Source organism: Danio aesculapii, chromosome 22, assembly GCF_903798145.1.
Source record: "Danio aesculapii chromosome 22, fDanAes4.1, whole genome shotgun sequence".
In the NCBI taxonomy this organism is placed as follows: domain Eukaryota; kingdom Metazoa; phylum Chordata; class Actinopteri; order Cypriniformes; family Danionidae; genus Danio; species Danio aesculapii.
The window spans coordinates 31,136,007-31,157,028 of record NC_079456.1 but is presented as its reverse complement, the minus strand read 5'-3'; the positions used below and the strand labels follow the sequence as shown (position 1 = coordinate 31,157,028).

Here is a 21,022-nt window from a genome sequence, read left to right as displayed (position 1 = left end):
TTCTGAAAAATTGATGAAATGTGCATTATTTGTCAGTGTTATTGTACAATATTTTTAATATTAGGAATTTCTCTTTTTCATTCTGTACTTGAGAAATTAGTAGATAATTTTGAAATAAAACCATAAACAAATTTAATTTCAAAAGTAATTCAAGTACTTTCTAGGAGAAATTGAATATTTTTTGTAAAAAATTTAAGTTTTGGTAGCAAATGCAAAGTTAAAAACGGGAAAAATATAAGTATTTATATAAATATATACATGTTTCTCAGAGAAATTCATACAATTTGCTAGTGTACACATTGTTTTAACAGGAAGAGTCTTTTTTTTTTTTTACCAGCAGCCAATTTAAAAATATTTCTGTATAAAATTCTTAAATGTGACCTGTACATTCAAGCAAGTTATTGCACTGTGGGGGAAACCGGAGCACCAAAAGGAAACCCCCAGGTTAGAACAAGCAAACTCCACACAGAAACGCCAACTGGCCCGGCCGGTACTTGAACCAGTGACCTTCTTGCTGTTAGGCGACAGTGCTAACCAATGAGCCATTGTACCACCCCTGAGTGAATACTCTTTCTACAAAACTCTTGCAGCACAGAACACATTTTAGCGTACCTGCTTGAGTGTGAGCGTCTGGTACTTCTCGAAGGCCTCCTGTGGCAGGGAGCCCAGCTCCCGGATCTTCTTCATGCACTCCTCTTTCTTTTTCAATAACATGCCCTGTCTGTTGGTCATCTTTTCCAGCTCCTTGGTGTCGTGATTGATGGCTTCGTTCTGCTCCTTCTCGATGTTCTTCCAGCGCTCCATGCTCTTCTGGTGCTCCTTGATTTCCACCTCCGTCTTATCGATGAGGGTGTCCAAATCTGAAAAATGAGACAAACTCTATGAAGACCAACGAGAATAAGGCTTTATAAGTTGAAGTTATAACAATAAGTTGAGTGTGCACCTTCAGAGCGAGCCATAGTGTCTTTTATGCGTTTGTTAATGCCATCCAACTCTGATGTTGTCGCTGTGAGGACGGTTCCTCCTTCGGTTTCTCGAAGTTCATTTAATTCCTGTATGCAAGACACTTTTTTTTAAAGCAAACTACTACAAGGTACTGAACTTTTATATAAGAAAAAAGCCAACTATCTTTACCTGCTCGACTTGATCGAGACGTTTGCGCAGGTTTTCGTTGAGGTACGTCTCCACCCTGGTCATGATTCCCTCCAGTTTAATTCTCTCATTCAGCAGTTGTCTGTTATCCTATAGACAAGAAGAAAACATAATTAACCCAAAACCGAAAGGCTAAAAGCTACATATTTAGTTATCATCGTTTAATAGAAAAGCAATTTCGACTAATAACAGAACATGTGCCTTTTGGCTACAATGAACACAGATTTAAAAGTATAAATGGATCTGATGTGCATATGCAAGGCTAAGCTCGTCTAGCAACACAAAAGCAGAGGAATTAGCAAGCCAAATCAAAGGCAATGCAAAATTAACAAAGGCTAATGATGTGGGCTGCTTACACAACATTTAAAGTAGCTTTTCAATTGTCTGTGTCGTGCGTGTGTGTGCGTGTGTGAGGCTGGAGGTGGTGAAGAGCTGCATCTGCGGCCTCAGTGCCAATTCTCAAACACATCAAACACATCTGATGGTCAGTGAACAGTCCATCTTGGCATTTCTTTCTGTTGTCAGAATCAAAATTCAGGAATTATTTTGGCTTTTATGAATTATGAAAAAATAATGAAATAAAAAAGATTGTTATTGCTCTTAACAGTGATTCTCATCCATTGTGTCCACATTTAGCATATTAAAAGAAAGCTTTAGTTAAAGTCTTCTAAAATTTACTTCATTTTTATGACAAAGCTAATTCTGTTAAAGAGACTTAAAGAGACTGTTAAATGGTTCGGAGGATGTACACTTAAGTGTGCACTATGAGATAAAAATCTCTTACTGTTCTACTGAAGAAAACACTAGCTATAATTCCATCCACCTATTTTAATGCGCATTTTGGATACGCGCATAAAAAACAGTTGATGGAAACGCCACGATACACATCAATTTTGAAAATGCGCATAAAAACGTATGCGCTTAACTGAGTAGGATAAACTTTATTCGATAAGAAAAGATGCGCATAAACTACTTTTACCAAACAAATTCCCGTATGCGCATTACAAAAAAACTCATGTGGCTTTGTTATAAGACATCATGTGACAATAAAAATTTGTAAAAGGACAAACCAGCAGGCTGCGCACATTGTAAAACATCTGAAATGTTGTTTTGGTTATTCTAAAACACCTCAAAAATTTCAGTATTAGCGTTATTATATTATCAAATACCTCCAGAATAGTCAAGAGCATCTGTGCTCAAGCCTTCACACGCCACCACACGTTCATTGCATGTCGTCATTGTCTTCTGAGGTGCCAGTAATTAAAAAAATTTAAATAGCTTCTCATACCACAGCAAATTTAGTTTTTACTGTTGATATTTTGCACCAGTTATTCAGGAAGTGTCGATTTTGGTCTCTTTAACTCATTGGATGGAAACGCTATTTTACACGTCTTTTATGATTAACTCAGTTTTGCACATAAATTTAATTTGCATTTCTGGATGGAAACATGGCTAATGTCACCAAAATTTTAGATGGCCTGAAAGGGAGTACATTAAAAGCAAAATTTTGTTCATTAGTAAGTTCAATTATACATTTTTGATTTAAGACATTTAAAAATATTGAATATCAACTTTTATATATAATTTTTTTATATAATTTTATTTAAAAAATATATAATATTTAAGTTTTAAAAAATATAGATGGTACATGCACTGTTTTTATTTTATATTTTTCTTGACAATTGTTTTGTATATAAACTGCCAGATTGAATGACATTTTAGTAGGTGTTCTCTGTAAATAATAGCAAAAATGAAAAGCTGCAACTTTTTTGATGCTTTTATTTGATAGTTGAATTAATTTTGTTCAATCAAAATTCAATCAATTCATTATTTCGAGATCAACACATACAGTTGAAGTCAAAATTATTTGCCCTGCGGTCAATTTTTTTTAATATCTTTTTTATATTTCCCAAATGATGTTTAACAGAGCAAGGAATTTTTCACAGTATTTCCTATCATTTTCTTTCTCCTGGAGAGAGTCTCATTTTTTATTTCGGATGGAATAAAAGCTGTTATTAATTTTTTTAACCATTTTAGGGTCAAAATTATTAGCCCCAGAACAAACCATTATTATATAATGACTTGCCTATTTACTCTAATTAACCTAGTAAAGACTTTAAATGTCACTTTAAGCTGAATACAAGTATCTTGAAAAATATCTGGTAAAATATCTGGTAAAAAAAATCATCATGGCAAAGATAAAAGAAAACAGTTATTAAAACTATTGTGTTTAGAAATGTGTTGAAAAAAATCTTTTCAATTAAACAGAAATTGGGGATTAATATACTGGGGGGCCTTCAACTGTAATGGTTATTGCACACTGAATCTGAAATTTTCGTCTGGAGTTTTCGCACATTAAAAAATAAATTTGACCTCACGTTGTGTAAATCGTACTGACACACTGCCTCAAAAACTTTCGTCCATCGTAAAAAAAAATTCAAACCTGGTTCATTTTTATTTGCTTTTCGCATCCGAAAAAGTACTTTGAGAGGTGTTCTGACAGTTTAGAGCCACCGTACAAGCAAAAAGCTAATTACAGAATGCCGTCATTTGAGCTACAGACAACCATGACAAACACAGAGCATTAAATAAAGACAGAATGTGGCGGACAGTTGAGAACCTCTAGACTGGATTCAGTGACTAGCGCACATCTCCCCTGCTGCTGCTTGGTGTGTGTAGTTCCAAACAATTCACGTAGCTCCCATCGACATTATAATAAAAAGCATGGTCCGCTTCGGTCTGTTGTTTCTATATGTCAATGTGGCCACCATCTACAGACCATTTTGAGAGACGTAAACAAAAACAATGGTCCCAACGTATTTCCTGTTTTACATTTTTAATTTCTATCGCTTCCGAGAATCCAAAAAGAGCCACATATTGAAAAATATTGTTGTGATAGCTGTTTTAACATTAAGTTATGATTGAATTGCCTCTTGTTACAGTTATGAAATAGTTTGATAACAAGTAGGAAATGTTCATGGGCCAATGACATGACCACATTGAAATGGTCTATTATAATGTCTATGGTACTGCCAGTGTCTCTTCAGGATTTGTTTATGTACGTGAATGTGTGAAGTTTCACAAGCAATGTATCAAAATTCCACTAATTTCTTGAACTAAACTTTGCATTTCGGGATAACCGTAGTGCAGCTCTTTGATAAGCAGAACTCTCCTTCTTAATGCAGTACTGAATGAACACAATATAACCTGTATTTCTTTTAATACTTTGGAGAAGAAAGTATCACCACATGACTGATATATTTTTTGTTTTTTTGTAATGGATTAATTAACAGGCATTAAACTCAGTGTGCAAGGTTTGTGCATGTGACAAATTTTTCGCATATGAATATGACCTTTATTATGTTAAATTACCATGACCTCAGAATTGATCAGAATAGCTGTGTCTATGATATTTGCTCATCCTGACCTGCTGCAGCTGTCGGATCTCATCATTGAGATCATCCACCCTGCGCTGATCCTCTAAACTGAGCTGAGAAAGCAGATCCGTCCCCAGCTCGGCCTTCAAGGACTCTCTTGTGCTCTCCATGGCGTGCAGACTGGCCTCCAGACTCTGAAGACTGCGTTGCTAAAGAAAACAGTAAAGAAGACTTATCAATCTAGTCCTCTGGAAGAGAAATGAAGGAGTTACACACCTTCTGCTTGACAACAGAAGGCATGTGCTACCTTGGGCATGAAGGTCTTCTCCGACTGCTGTCTCTTCTCCTTCAGCATCTTCATTTCAGACAGAATACTGTCTCTGGAGGCCTTGAACTTCCTCTGCTGGGTCTCGATCTGCTGCATCTGATTCATCAGCTGGTCAATTTCATTATTGATAGGTGATGAACTGAGTTAAGGAGCATTTAATTACTTATTCAGATCACTCAAAACTGAATATTCTGTCATAATTTACTCACCCTTATTTTATTCTCCTAAACACACAACAACAGTAATATTGTGATGAAAGCTGGAAACTGGTAATCATTAGCTATGTTTCCATCCAAAAATGCGAATGAACTTTATGCGCAAAACTGGATAATCGCATGAAAGACATGTGAATAAAGCAGTGTTTCCATCCAACGAGTCAAAGTGAACAAAATCGTCACTTCCTGATTAACTGGCACCAAATACCGACAGTAAAAACAGAATTTGCTGCAGTAGGAGAAGCTGTGTCAATCTTTTCTTCATCTAATAAATGGCCTAAGAAGGCAATCCTGACACACAGTGAAAGCGTGGGAGTTTTTTAAGGTGTCAGACGCGGAGCACAGACGCTCTTGATTCTGGAGGTCATTAATGATGTAAGAACACTAATACCTAAACCGTAAGGTGATTTAGAATGACCAAATCAACATTTCAGATGTTTTACAGTGTGCTCAGCCTGCTGGTTTGTGCATTTACACACATTTTGATCATCACATGATCTCTTAACCAAATAATACCTGCCAAGAGTATAAGAGCATTCACCATCAGGAGGCGGTATAATCACTCTAGTAGGAGAATTTTGCTTTCACAAATGAAGCAAATAATAAATAAATAAAATTATACAACATCAGTGCCCGAAAGCTTCGCCCCCTCCGCTACGTGATGAAAGCAGTGGCCATTGGGTGCATGAAGTGTCCAACATCCATGGTGCGAACTACAGGGGGGTTTGGAGGGGGGTCAGATACCCCTAATTAATACTTGATCCCCCCTGAAGGACATCAAAACAAGATGTATAGGTGGTATGCCCATAAATAATTTTAATAATTGAAATAACACATAACTTAAATCTATATTTGACCAGCCCTATAATAGTTTATACCATTGTGAATGCATGTTTGCACCAAAAAATATTAATTCAGCGGTTTGAAACCGGCAAATCAAAAGCAAAAACAGACAGCCTAAGTGCTCACAAAACATGTTTCTTGTAAAACAGGCATTCGTACAGTAGGTGCCCATAAAGCTAGATGCATAGTTTGTATTTTATTATACACTTGCTTGCACATGGAAGTTAAACAGCAAAATAAAAAATACATGCAGTCTTTCATGGTCATCTCTTAATATATTTATTTAATATCATAAACGTCATTGAGAACCACTTAATATACCTGAAAAATGTTAAAAACAAACATGAGTTTGATTATTATATTAGATGTAATTGAATTAAATACCTAAATTTGGTCCACTGAGGCATATTACCAAACATAATCAAAAAATATGACCGCCCTGATTGTCAAAGTATAATTCGCACCCTGCCAACATCCCACACTATTGCCAAAATTTCAGTGTGAACGCACTATTTGCACTGTTTATACTACAAAATGGTGTAGAATAGTGCACGAGTGTGCGATTTGGGATGCACCTAATGGTTACCGGCTTTCTTCCAAATTATCTTTTTTTGTGCGCGTCTTCAACAGAATAAAGAAACTCATAAATCCACCACAAACCATACTGAACTTCCTGAAAAAAAAAAAATTAAATAAAAAAAACTTAAATAATTATGTACAGTGGTCCCTCACCATAATGAGGTTTATCTTTTATCGTCTTGCAGTTTCTTTTTTTTTGCAATTTGACATGCATTTTTCTGCATCCTGATTGGCTGTAGACCATTGTCAATCAATCTCCATGCCAGGTCTCCTGTACAGTACAGAATGTGTTCAGCCTGGCAAATTTACATAAATCTTTGATCGTACAGTATGTTTGCAAGTTTTCTTCCCAACAATCCCTACAATGTCAATGAAACATTCTGCACCGTCAAAGGCAACTGTGATAGCACCCAAAAGGCAGAGGAAGATAACCATCGCACAAAAAGTTGGACTTCTGGATATGCTAAAGGAAGGCAGAAGTTACACAAGCGATTAAACAAGAGATAAAAGTGTGAAAATGTTAACGTCTATCTGAGGATATAGTGTAGTAAGGGTTTTACAGCCTTAAAACATCTATAATAATTGTAAAAAATAAAGCAGACTACTTTGCGCATTTCACCTATCTGGGCTATTTTTAGAATGTAGTTAACGATTAATGAAGGACCAATGTATTTAGAAATATAACTAGAATAGATATCATCTTTTTGAACAAGTACATAATATTGCTTAACTGTAGATTAACTATGTATATACTTGTTAGCTGTACTGTCCACACTTTTGAAAAGCTACTTTGAAACCGTAATTTTTGTGAAAAGAGCTATACAAATAAACTTGAATTTAACTGAATAAAGTTTGAAACCACTTAAGGATGAGCGAATGGAGAGTAAATTAGCATTTCCGGGTTATTATTGGGTCAAATTATTATTTGAGCTGCTTCTTGATAGCATTTATTAGCATATAAATGCATTTGATAGCATTTAATCCCATTAAGTGCTCTGAGATATGCATTTTTATTCAATGTTTGACGTAATCTCAACCAAAACGCAATGACAGGAACAGAGTAGCTCCCCTTTTCAAAAAACAGCCAATAGCATTTTGTTTTATCGGTTGAACTCAAACACATCAAACGAGAAGCGTCTTGAAGGGAGCGGGGCAAGTCAGACACTAGAGAGCATTTGATTGGTTATAATGTGATGATAAACTGTGTTGTGAGGTGAAGCAAATAAAACCGTTGATCCATTAGGGCAGCAGTGACAAACTACAAGCCTTCCATGTTTATATCAGTTTTATATCTTCTAAATGCGAATTTTGTCACTGTTTTAGGGCACAGTAGCTTATATATATCCTAAAAATTAATAATACTGATACTAACATCTAAAAAACTTTAAGAGCGTCTTTACATAGCAATAACGTACAGACAAACAGAAAAAAAAGGAAAAAATAACATGCTCATACAGATCTATTAAAACAACCAAAGTGCTGCGCCTGTGCACATGTGGTCCTGTAGTCCACCTGTGTTGTCAACACAAGGTCCAAATTTTCCCAAAACCCAAGTATTCTAAATTCATTAATTTCTATGCACAAACACTTTGAGAAGCCGATAATGAAGTGAACTGTCATATACTCACTTTCCACTCGTTACAAGTTTGCTTGCGTTTCTTTCTTTTAGGTTTTTAAGGAATGCTGGAACTCGCTGACATCGATTGTATTTGTTTTCTACTACAGATGTCAAAGGATACTTCTTTCCAATATTCTTCAAAACATCTTTAGTGTTTAACAGAAGAAACCACTTTTTTTTCTAAGTTTGGGTTGAACTATCCCTTTAATTGTTTATTTTAGCTGAGAAAGTGGTTATGTCATCACATTTCTGAATGAGTCAGAGTATGAGCCACACAACTCCAATGTGATTCGTTCAAGGACTCAAAATGCTCATCCCTCAAGGTCTTGAGTATCTGTATTGGTGATTTTCATTCTCTCATCCCTCCATTCACTAACATAGCTGCTCACACCGACGTTAATATCTAGCTGACTCATTCAGTGAGCCTTCACGACCTTGTGTTATCTAGGCCGATTACACCAACACGCGTTGTTGGTCAAGACACACAATAAATCTGATGCTATACCACATTCAAGCAGGCATGTGGGTGAGGTATAGCAAACCTATTCCTATACAACCAGAATTTACTTCAGTGCCACTTAACTGCCAGAGCTGTCAACTAAAATCAGGGGCGTAGGAACTGGAAATATGCTCCTTTATATGAAGAAATCTTTTTAAATCACTAACTTGCAATTAATATAACAGTAATTTGTCCACTAAATGTCAGCGCTGAACAGGGCCATTGTTTGTTTCACAGTTGGAAAAAACAGAACAACAATGCACTGCTGAAGACAGCGATAATAATAGATGTGATAAGTTGACAAGTGCATGTGAAGGGAATAATCAGCTACTGTATTTTAAAGTCTGCATGAAACAGAAGTTGCGACACATTTTTTTCGGTACGATGACGTATTTTGAACTTCAACTGTGGAAACTTGACTAAAGTGGTTTCAATTTACTAGAACTTGATCTATGTTAAGCTGCTTTAACATGATCTACATTGTAAAAGCACTAAAGAAATAAAATGACTTGAAAATAAAAATAACTTGAAAAAAAAAACTTTTTTTTCAGGGGCGAAGGGTGGGTGGGGGTTGGGGATTTGGAGAAACTGCAGAAAAGGATGACTTGCCTCAAATATTGACGATAATAACAAAAATAAAGTAACAAGAGTTTAAAGTGCTTAAACTGGTAAACTGAGACTGAGATAGACTCATCTTTAATGACTATGCTTTGAGCCATTTATTTAAAAGTACTATGTCAAATAAAATGTTTCCTTCTAAACAATAACAAGTGCTTAAATAACAAGTGCTCAAAGTGCTAAAGAACTGAACTGCTAAACTGAAGATTAAAAGTGAAATCAAGGCCATTACTTATTTTTTTCTTTTTTTCTGAGTTGTAAGCAAAGTCCCCTATTTGGACCAGAAGATGGAGCTGGTACAGGAGGCTGAGGGTCTGCTGTTTGTCCAATCATGTTTTTTTCTTCCGTCAAATAAAAATATCAGGCTACCTCAAATCGATCGCTCCACAGGAAATATGCATTTAATTAATGCTCTGCTGTTATTATTATTTCACAAAACCTCTGTCAACATTTTTAATAAAAGTCATTAGATTAAAGATTATGTCTTATGATTATGACTCATTTCCTCCGCCTCACTCGCGGTTCATGTGTGCGCGTGATGAAAGAAAATGACAATGAACCTCAAGGCTCATATGTTGACGTTTTGTATAACAATTTTGTTGTTTACATATGATATTGCATTATTTGCATCCATGTTTTGTAAGCTGTCAATTGAAAGCCTCAGTTTGGTGTGGAGTTATTATTATACAAAAATCAAGAAAATCTTTGGATTTGTTTGATTCGTAGATTATGTAGGCTATTTTAAAAACTAATATTAAATAAGAACATTAATAACTGTAATTTTCCAAATAGAAAAAAAGCTTGGTTTGTTGGTTAGCCTACACTAAATCAACATAGCCTATTTGTTGAGTTTATGATGCGATTCCATGCAGCACAGAGGCATCAGTGTTGGTTTATGTCAACTCGTCTGTCAAACTGTAACAGAAATATCCTTCTTTCATTTTGTTTCATTGGCAAAATACGTCTGTAGACAAGTGTGTTTGCACGTGTTGCTGTCCCGGGAGTTAACAAATATTTGTTGAACATTTAGGGGCCAATCACGAAGAGCATGCCTTTCCATTCCAAAACCGTGAGGTGCACAGCAGTCTTCTATGTCAATAAAAACAAGAAGCGTGGTGCTCTTTTGTATGTCACTAGGAAATGACTGAATCAGCTGAGCCGTATTGTGTGCGAGTCGTGTTGCTGTCGATGTTATAATTGAAATTGTTTATAATATTGTGATATTCAAGATTTGTCATACAGCTCTGGATAACTTGAAGCAGCGACCACAAGTCTCTCCTACATCATTAAAAGTTCGCCGTAGTCCCCTTGACAACACAAACCCTGCTATCACCTCAACACTGCAGTGCTTTCATTTGATTGAAGAATGAAAAGACGTAACTGAGGTAACATGCTGTTTCCGCTCGAGCACACAGCGCACAACGGCAAAACATAAGCAGCGCGTAAAACACTTGCGGCTGTTTGTAAACTATTCAACAGATGCCTCTCAACGCAAACGCGTGTTCGCTGTGATCAGCCCCTTATGCAGCCAAACTTTAAAAATATATAAAATAATATTTTTTTATTGTTTAACTGATACCCATAATCGGATACAAACGCACCCTTTCGGTTAAAGGTAAATTGATTTTTTTGTGCATACCTAATTAAACCACATGCACAGGCTCTAAAATATTTGTATTTTTTCCCTCACGGCCGCACGCCGGAGATCTGGCACGGTGCTGGAATACTTTAAGCCCTGCTTCAGAGATTACCAAACAAACCGTTTACAATGGGTTAACTTCATTCATTTTTCAATTTAAGACTAAACATTGTCAATTTGGATTTCATGTGACTTTAAATAAACACAAAGACGTTTTTATCCACAATAACCTTCGTGAGAAGACTGTATTATAACATAGACGGTAATAAATAAAAGTATGTAAGCCTTATTATTATTCTGACAAAATGTAATATTTATAGTACAATGTATGGGGCGACGCAGTGGGTAGCGCTCTCGTCTCACAGCAAGAAGGTTGCTGGTTCGAGCCTCGGCTGGGTCAGTTGGCATTTCTGTGTGGAGTTTGCATGTTCTCCCTGCGTTTGCGTGGGTTTCCTCTGGGTGCTCCGGTTTCTCCCACAGTCCAAAGACATGCGCTATAGGTGAATTGGGTAAGCTAAAATTGTCCGTAGAATACGTGTGTGAATGAGAATGTATGGGTGTTTCCCAGTGATGGGTTGCAGCTGGAAGGGCATCCGCTGCGTAAAACATATGCTGGATAAGTTGGCGGTTCATTCCGCTGTGGCGACCCCTGATTAAAAAAAGTGACTAGGCCGAAAAGAAAATGAAAGAATAAATGTATGGTGTACTCTGTTTAAATTGATCTTGCAAAAACAGGGTTGCCATATTTTGGCAGAGAAAGCAAATTTGGTCTCATTTTTGCAAAGAATTGATCATATTTGAAGCTGCTTTGTAGGACACAGAGAATAAACTACTTTGCTTTTATTATTAGAGTAACTGTTATTTCTAAGTTAGCTGGCTTAGGTTTTTTATTATCCATTCCTTAAATGTTAGCCAACATAGTTCTTTTTTTTAATATCAGATTCTGTATTATTTTTAAGAGATCAAGTGGTACTGTAAAAAAAAAAAACATTGTACGCATGAAAAGGATATTTTCAATGTTTCGACGCAAGTTCTCATTGAGTTTGGCCTCCAGTTCTCCGAGCTCCTCCTCGGCCTTCCTCATGTCCTTCTGCAGCTCCAGACGGGATTTACGAGTGTCGTAGTAACCACCGGTCAGAGCTCCACGGTGACTCACCTGATCACCTGACACCAAAACAATAACGAGGATTCAAACCATTTGAACATTAATACAGTATGAAAACAAGTACACACAGATGATATATGTTTACCCTCCAGAGTGATGCAATCCATGGTGAAAGCTCGAGCGAGCTGAGTGGACACTTCCATACTGCGGCAGATCAGAGTTTTCCCAAACACGTGTTTGAAGGCCTTGTCGAAGTTTTGACTGTAACGGAGCTTGCTGATCATGGGGATTGCATCCTAAAAAAAAAGGGAAGCAATTAAGTGAATAAGCTTAAGGGTTAGATCATCCAAAAATGCTCAAAAATTCTACGCCTCATGCTGTTTCACTCATCCTAAAGATGATCTTTAAACACAAATTAAGTTATTTTAGATGAAATCCGAGAGCTCCCTCATCTTTCATAGACAAAAAGAGATTCAAAGTCTAGAAAAATACTACAAACATTGTCAAAACATTCCATGTGAGTTCAGTGGTTCAACTTTAATCATGTGAAGCTCCAAGAACACTTTAGTTTAAATAACAATTCTCACAATGTACTACTTGCTTATTATCTGCCTATTATTAATTTATAAACTGTTTATTAGCACTTAATAATCAACTATGAGCTTCTCCTACATCCCTAACCCTACCCAATGCCTAAACTCCAATATTACATTACTGACTATTAATAAGCTGCTGATTATTCGTTTATTTGGCTAAAAGTCTTAATAGCGTGAATTGTAGATTACAATAAAGTGTGACTAGAGCAGCATCGTGGCTAAAATGAGAATCGCGATTTTTTTGCTTAAAATAAAGATCACGATTTTCTCATGATTCTGTAGATGTAAAATAAAGCTTAATATGAGTCGCAATTATTGTTATTTCTCAAACATATGGTAAAACAACAACAATATTATTATGTGTAGGTCTACTGGTTTCTATAAATAATTCTATTCTACTTATAATAATTCTGATGATGAATTATGTTTGAGATATAGGCCTTTGCTTGCAATCTGTCATTTACAACATTATTAGACCACTTAATTCACTGGTAAAATCAACATTATATAGGCTAGAGTAGTTATATTGACACTGTAAACATTTATTCTCATGCACAACTCTGTTCGCTATGAAACAAATAACATATCAAATGCTTGTCGCAATCATAACTCTAAAATGCGACATGATTATTTAAATGATGTGCTCGCTTTCGGTTTCATTTTCACTGCTAAGTGCTGTTCATACTTTGCGCGCGGCTCTAAAACGATCACTCTGTGCCACAAACTGAATATTATTTACAACTTTATTATCTGTTATTCACAGTCTATGCAGGTTCTGTTCACTAAAGTAGACGCCTGCCCTCTCTGTGATAACAGCTCACGGTCAGCAGCTCACGTCACGTGTGATTTCCTGGCCGCGAATACAGCATTATATAAAGCCAAAAATGAAATTTTTAGGAGAATTATACCTATAAATACAGTATGTGACTCTTTCAACATCCTTTGGAGGTGTCCATGTCGCTGAGCAATGTATGTAAAACAATGAAAAGACTCATGCAGCCGCCTTTGCTTCTCTCCTGAACTTAAGATTGGCAGAATCGTAGAAATGCTGGACTAAGATCTAGGGGGTCAAATCGAGATCGCAATCTTTTTTCAATTAATTGTGCAGCTCTAAGTGTGACCAAAAAAATGTAGACCCATGTTAGATAAGAAAAATTTATTTACAAATGTTTTCCTGGAGCTTTGTATGATTACAGTACATCAAAGCAGTCTCTGTCTATGGAGGACGAGTGAGCTCTCGGATTTCATTGAAAATTTCTTAATTTGTGTTCAAAAGATGGCTGAATGTCTCAGAGGTTTGAAACGACATGAAGATGAGCAATTAATAACAAATCTTTAACTTTTGGGTGAACTAACCGTGAAACGGTTACACACAACAATCATATCGTGAAACACACAACAATCTATTTAGTTTCAATTTATATTTATGTAAAATTTATTTGTATAATGCTTACACCGCACCAATAATGTGAGCGTATGTGATGGCTTCATGGCTCCATGGCTTCTATGTAATGATGGTGGTGTAAACATGATCATTTTGCCAATATTCGATTCAAATGATCTCATTTAAATAAATGTGCATTAGTAAAATTTCATACATACATATACATACATATATATATATACATACATATATATATATATATATATATATATATATATATATATATATGTATGTATATATATATGTATGTATATGTATGTATGAAATTTTACTAATGCACATTTATTTAAATGTATATATTTATATGTATTTATTTAAATATATATATATTTATATTATCTATCCCCTCTTTGTCAGTTTTACAAAAAAAATGAAACATATTGAGAACAATTGCCAGTAAAGTCAATAAAGTTACCCAATCCGCTTTCTTATCAGTTAAACTTTTGATTGAGCAATTGATTGGAACAGATTTATAATAACTATTATTATGCCTATTATGAAATTGTAGTACTTTCATAGCAATTTAAAGTACCCAGTCAATATGTACAATAAGAAATAAAAAGGAGCTTCGACTGCAAATACTCTGGGGTAGAAAACTACTCTGTGAACCTAACCTGGTCAGGAGCAGGTTTTATTCTCTAAACTCTGAGTTTCTGTTGACCTCCTCCCCTTTTTTAAAGACGAAGCGGTATTTCTTGCCTTAGCCTTACGATTTCACTCACCTATTTTAATGCTCATTTTGGTTATGCGCATAAAAACGATTGATGGAAACGTCATGATGCACATAACTTTAAAAAAAATATGCATAAAAAACATGCGCATAATTAGGATAAACTTTTATTCGATAGAAAAGATGTGCCTAAACTGCAATGGAAACACTTTAACTGAACAAATTCCAGTATGTGCATTAAAAAAGATTTGTTATAAGAGATCATATGATGATGAAAATATGTGTGAATGAACAAACCAGCAGGCTGAGCACACTGTAACACATCTTAAATATTGTTTTGGTCATTCATTCTAAAACGCCTTAACCATTTCAGTATTAATGTTATTATATTATCTGTTCTCCGCGTCTCATGGCTTCAAACGCCACCACGCGTTCATTGTGTCAACCTTGTCTTCAGAGATGCAAGTACATTTATTAAATAAAGAAAAGATTGCCGCAGCTTATTCTACCGCAGTAAATTCTGTTTTTACTGTTGATTTTTGACTCGTTGGATGGAAACGCTGCATTATTCGCAAATCTTTTATGCGTTATTCCAGTTTTGCACATAAATTTAATTAAAATATTTGAATGGAAACACAGCTATTACCAACATTTCAGTCACACAAAGAACAAAGTCACGTACGAGAATATCCTTTTTTTACTAAATAATTTGCTTAAATTTACTGACCTTCGACAGGGACATGTACTGTAACTAGATTAATGGGATTATAATTTTTTCTAAAAACTATTGTTTAGTTCTGCTTACATTCTAAACGTCATATCAACCTCTATCACTTGATCAATAAAAAAGACAGACACACACACAAGTGCACTTTTGAATCTATTAAAACATGTATAAAAGTGGAAACGTGTGTAAAAAATTTATAAAAGTCACACATTACATAACTTATGTTATTATACTTAAATATTTAAATACTTTAAATGTAAAATTACGCATTAACTTGAGCAGCTGTTTTGCCAAGCTGTCTCTGTTTCCCTGATGCAGTGGTGTTGCTTTTTTAAATATATGATCATATTTGCTATAACTTTGCAAGTAAGTTCAGCTGGAGAAAGAAATGGTGATCTCGTTTTTTTCTATGTTACCATAGTCACTCATAATATGTGCGCTCTATTGAAAATGTCTTTTTATAGTCACGTTGTGCGTGCTTAACTCTGAGTTGGTCAAAGTTGATTGACCTAACTCATATCCGCTATTCTGAAACTGAAAACTCTGAGTTTTTAATCTCTCTGTAAATCAACTTAAAGTTCAAGTTTTAACTCCAAGTTGGTTGAGCCTCCTTACTGAAACAGACCCCAGGTTTCCACTTTTTTGTTGTGCTTGAATGTTACCCCCCTTTGAATTGTCAGTCAATGATATGGCCCCCCGACAATTTGAGTTTGAGATCCCTAGTCTACAGAACAAACCATTGTTATGCAAGGATTTGCCCTAATTACCCTAACTTACCTTAAGCTCTTAAAATGCACTTCAAGCTGAATACTAGTATCTTGAAAAATATCTAGTTAAATATTACGTACTGTCATCATGACAAAGATAAAAGAAATCAGTTATTAGAAATGAGTTATTAAAACTATTGCTTAAAAATGTGTTGAAAAAATTTAAATCTCTCCATTAAACAAAAATTGGTAAAACAATATACAGGGGGCTAATAATTTTGACTTTAACTGTATATAAAAAAAGAACAAGGGATAAAAGTTTTGCCTTCAACTACATGTATGTGCTTACATTAGTCTCAGGGTAAGCTGTGTCCCTGACGTCCAGTTTGCTGAGGGGCAGGAAGGTGACTTCACCAGGCAAGTTCATCTTATTAAACTCCATCAGGATCTTGGTACTCACTTCATCCGTCTCCACAATGTGATAAAACAACCTGAGCAAACAGCAGCACACAAACATCATCATTACCCCAGTGGACACTTATAAATCGAATTAATAAAGGAGATTCAGCAGAATGTTAATAATAACCTGGTTCCTGCAGTCACCTCCACACAGGTGTAGAAAGCGGGCTCGCACTCAAAGTTATTCATGACGATGCCGTGGTAGCCGTTGATGACGTGCTGGTTGATGCCCTTCCGCCGGAAATGCTCCAGGACTTTATTAATGCTGTCGATGCCGTTCAAAATAGCCTGGAGGAAAACATCGCATTTCAAAGTTTTTATTTTTCACTTCCACAATTCCAGTTGACGATCTAAAGTTGTGATAATCCAAGTTCATCTATCCTGATGTATATTTCTGTAACGTGGGAGAGCTGCTATAATTAGAGACTGACTCAGTCCTAGAGAAACCATCCAGCAGCCAAGTTGAGCACAGAAGATATGCTTCATGCAGGGTGAACCAGCGTGGGTGGTATTTATGTGATTTTAAATACATTACTGATCACGTATGATGAGAAGTAGAGCTGCAGGATTAATAGAAACAAAAAAAAAGTCATAAAATTTGTGATTAGGCTTAGTGCAATTATCAAAGTAGGGCTGAACAATATATCGTTTGAGCATAGATATCGCAATGTGTGTATCCGCAATAGTCCCATCGCAGGATTATATTGTTTATTAAAGAATAAAAGATAAAGATATTATTAACATGGTTTCCGCTACATTCATTCTTCCATGGTTGGGCGCCACGCCAAAATTCATCCCGCCACGGCTATATTACAGCTTCTCATTCAAAACATTTTATTTTTTTAATAGCGGGTGATAATCGCACCAAAACGTATTGAAGGGTAAGTTATAACAGCGTAAACTTTTCTGTAACCGTAGTAGTGCTGTGCATCATTTGTTTAACGCTTTAAGATGACGTGCCTGACTGACAGGTGCGTGAGGCCAGCAAACACGACGTATAGCCGTTTCACTTTTCTTCAGGACGCATTAATACCGCTCTGTAGGTCTATTGGAAACATTCATAAATATTCCTAGCAAATCTAATAAATGTTGGAGACATACTCGTTCCATAAACGAACTAAATCGCACTTCAGCTGCGTTTGAGCGCACAAGAAGATCTGCGCGCTCTTGAATCGGCTGAAGCGGATGTTGCTGACTGTTTCCAGTGTTGTACACTGTTCTAGACATATGTAAGCGAAGAACGGGGGCTATGGCATCTCATTGGGAGATCAAAACAGGTGTATGATGGCAGACCGGGGCTGGCGGGCATGCCGTTGCAAAACCACCCAAATTTTCACTACCCGCCTATGTCATTTTTTACCCGCAAAAATAAATTCAAAACCGCCCAATCTGGCAACACTGCGTGCAAGAAGTTTTGTGCACGAGCAGAGGAAATCGGCGTGCAAGCAAAGCGATCCGCATGCTCCTAGGCTATTACATGAATGCGATCTCGAATTCTAATACTGCGCTCACAACATTTGTCATTGAAATAACGCCACAGGCAACTTAGTTGGTAGATCTGTGTAAAAAAAGGCCTGCCGCCACAGCTGGAAAAAATCCTAGAGGAAACACTGATTAAATATTATTATTTTTAATTATTTATAATATGATGACCATGTTATTTTACTTTTGATGGTTCAATTTCATTACTTAAATACTGTAAGACTCCCCAGAAAACCAAGCACTATTTATTTATTTATTTTTAAATAATTTTTAAAAATAATTTATTATTTATATAAATTTATAAAATTTTAATTTTTAAATAATTTTTAATAGTGTCTCAGACATAGACTGTAAAATATATGGACGTAGTATCCATGACGTCACACATAGGTTTCTGAACACTGCAAAAGAAGCTACAAGTAGGCACGGCCAACCGTCGCCATTTTGTTCGCGCGTCATCGTACCCACGGCGGGATACCAAACAAGGGCAAAGAGGCGGAGAGTGAGCAGAGCTACAGACACCTGCTGGCACTTTGCTTAGACCTGGCAGACAGACTTTACTTTGGGAGAAACGCTTAATACTTCATTACCTGCGACTCGTTTGTGTTCTGACCACATGTGCTTGGCTGTACACTATATCAATAAAGTGTTTAGACTTTTAAAAACACTCAAGTGGCCACGCCCTTAATTATGCAAACTTAATATAACCTAAAATAAAGGAAAAGGATGAGTTTCACCCCCCTCACAGTTGTCATGGAGGGTAATAATAGCTATATGACCCAAAATCGTTCTTTGTACCAGGCTGTAAACACCTTTTTTTCTGCTGTAAAGTTGGCCATTCTAACAGTGGGCTCAATTGCAATTTGCTCTATTATGGAGCCAGGACTAGCGGAATTTTGATGAATTGCAGTTTCAGTTACTTCCGTATTGGCTTCCCGAGGGAGAGCGGGAGGTTGCCGCTTGGTCTCAGATCATATATTTAGAACTATTAGAACTATTATCAGAAAAATAGAAGCGTCTGTTTGAATTTAGTTTTTTTATTTTAGTAATCTAAGACTACTTTTAAATCTGCTTTGAAAACTTTCTTCTGTGGCTTTCATTTTTCCTTGGTCTTTCACATCAAAAGAGCTTTTTGCAACATTTTTTGACTCCAGCGTTACTTCTATTTTACTAGAAGTTTGCCTAGTATTTCACTACTTTATTATAATCAATTTTATGTTTATACAGGGTATATGCAGAAATGCTAAAGGTAATTTCAATACCCTTTAAAACTTTTTAAAGACCTGCTTAAAATATTTTAAGACCTCATCCCCACTTCAAGTTCTAATCAGTATCAAACCTTTACCTTAATAAACTATTGTTTATAAACAGTTGTAGTTAAATAAATGAATAGATAAATAAATAATAAATGATCCATGCAATAGAACTCATAAGCTCGGAAGAAACAAAGCTTGAAAGAATAAACTGTGTGTTTGTTTTCAGCCACAGGCATCAGCCATTGTTTAAACTCATCTTTCTCCAACCAGGAATACGCACACTTAAATTTTCCCATTTTGCTGTTTGTTTCGCTCTATGGTTTCGCAACACGTGGAGAGCGACACATCACCTTACCGTGTTTGTCGCAAATTATGTGACTTCACCCGAACGGAAGAAAATCAATATATTTATGCTTTTTTGGAGGCAAACACTTTGGACAACCCTTTTAAAATTTAAGACCTCGTAAAAACGTAATTAAGACTTTTTACTACCTTTTAAGGTATACCTTAATTTTCTCATAATTGATTTATCAACTTTTAATACATTTTAAGACCCCGCAGACACCCTGTTATATACTGGTTAATGTTTTTTTCTCGTGTTTTACATGATTTGCTTATTCTGCTTATGTTTTATTGTAAAGCAGTTCCGTCAAAGCTAGTTATTTTTTTAATACAAATAAAGTTATATTGCATTGTATTGCATAATAAAAGCTCAATTAATTTACTTACCTTTTTAGATTAAGAATTTGTTGGCACAGAAAGCCACTAAATAAAAGTTAAATCTTTTAAATCTCAATTAGAATTCTTGGTAAATAATGGTAATAAATGAAAAAAAAAAAAAAACACCATGCTGTCAGCCTTAACTTTCAGTACTGACCTGTTTATATGCTTCATTTGTATTAAGTTAATGCACATCGTATATTGTTTATGTACATCATATATTGTTTGTTCTACAATATATCGGTTATAGTGTGGTCTAGGTATAGCTATGTTTTTTTTATCAATTGTGTATATATATATATATATATATATATATATATATATATATATATATATACATACATACATATACACACACACACACATTTATTTATTTTAGTTTTTTCAATTTGTACTTTTATTTTCTTTTTTACTCTTGTTTGTTTGACGGTCATAAAAATCTGATAAATAATTCTCAAACGCTCTGTTGTGCGGTTTCGTACCTTTCCGGTGGCGGCTCGCAGTAGCTGTTGTTTCTTCTCCAGGTCTTCTCGTTTGGCTGCCAGTGCCTGCTGTTCTGCGTTCTCCTCTCTCCACAGGTAACTGCAGGAGGAGGGACACAGACACACCCTTCAGCTCTGGCTCAAAAACACTATGCCTGGCTTCAGCAGGACACCCTATTCTATAGCCTCATCGTGCTGAGAAACCTATGGCTTGTGGAATATTAATAACTAAAAGAGCAGGTGAGGAGAGGAACGGTTGGTACGGGAAATAAGAAAGGATGCTGGAAGCATGGACCAAAGCCATAGAGATGTTTAGGGAAAGAATCTTACTTTCTCTCGCTCTGAAGCTCATCCTTTCTGTTCTTCACCTCATAGTACTTCTTGTCCAGCTCTTCCACTCGAGTCTTCACTTCGTTCAGATCCTGGTCCAGTTTCTGTGGGCGAAAAGCAAAGCCAAGATGAAATGTTACGAATGAAAGATGTGTTCAAGAATAAATATTCACAGC

General features: G+C 35.8%; 1 protein-coding gene across 1 annotated transcript in view; it reads right to left on the bottom strand.

The window, feature by feature from the left end:
- The window catches only part of smc3 (structural maintenance of chromosomes 3), a 52,387-nt gene that overhangs the window by 10,789 nt on the left and 20,576 nt on the right, over positions 1-21,022 (bottom strand). The window contains exons 14-24 of the mRNA XM_056447585.1: positions 20,847-20,950; positions 20,517-20,616; positions 16,704-16,864; positions 16,467-16,608; positions 12,119-12,269; positions 11,880-12,032; positions 4,837-4,988; positions 4,580-4,738; positions 1,135-1,242; positions 944-1,052; positions 613-860 (exon numbers count right to left, since the gene is read on the bottom strand). Coding sequence (XP_056303560.1) covers positions 613-860; positions 944-1,052; positions 1,135-1,242; positions 4,580-4,738; positions 4,837-4,988; positions 11,880-12,032; positions 12,119-12,269; positions 16,467-16,608; positions 16,704-16,864; positions 20,517-20,616; positions 20,847-20,950 — 1,587 coding nt within the window. The remainder of the gene's footprint in view (positions 1-612; positions 861-943; positions 1,053-1,134; positions 1,243-4,579; positions 4,739-4,836; positions 4,989-11,879; positions 12,033-12,118; positions 12,270-16,466; positions 16,609-16,703; positions 16,865-20,516; positions 20,617-20,846; positions 20,951-21,022) is intronic.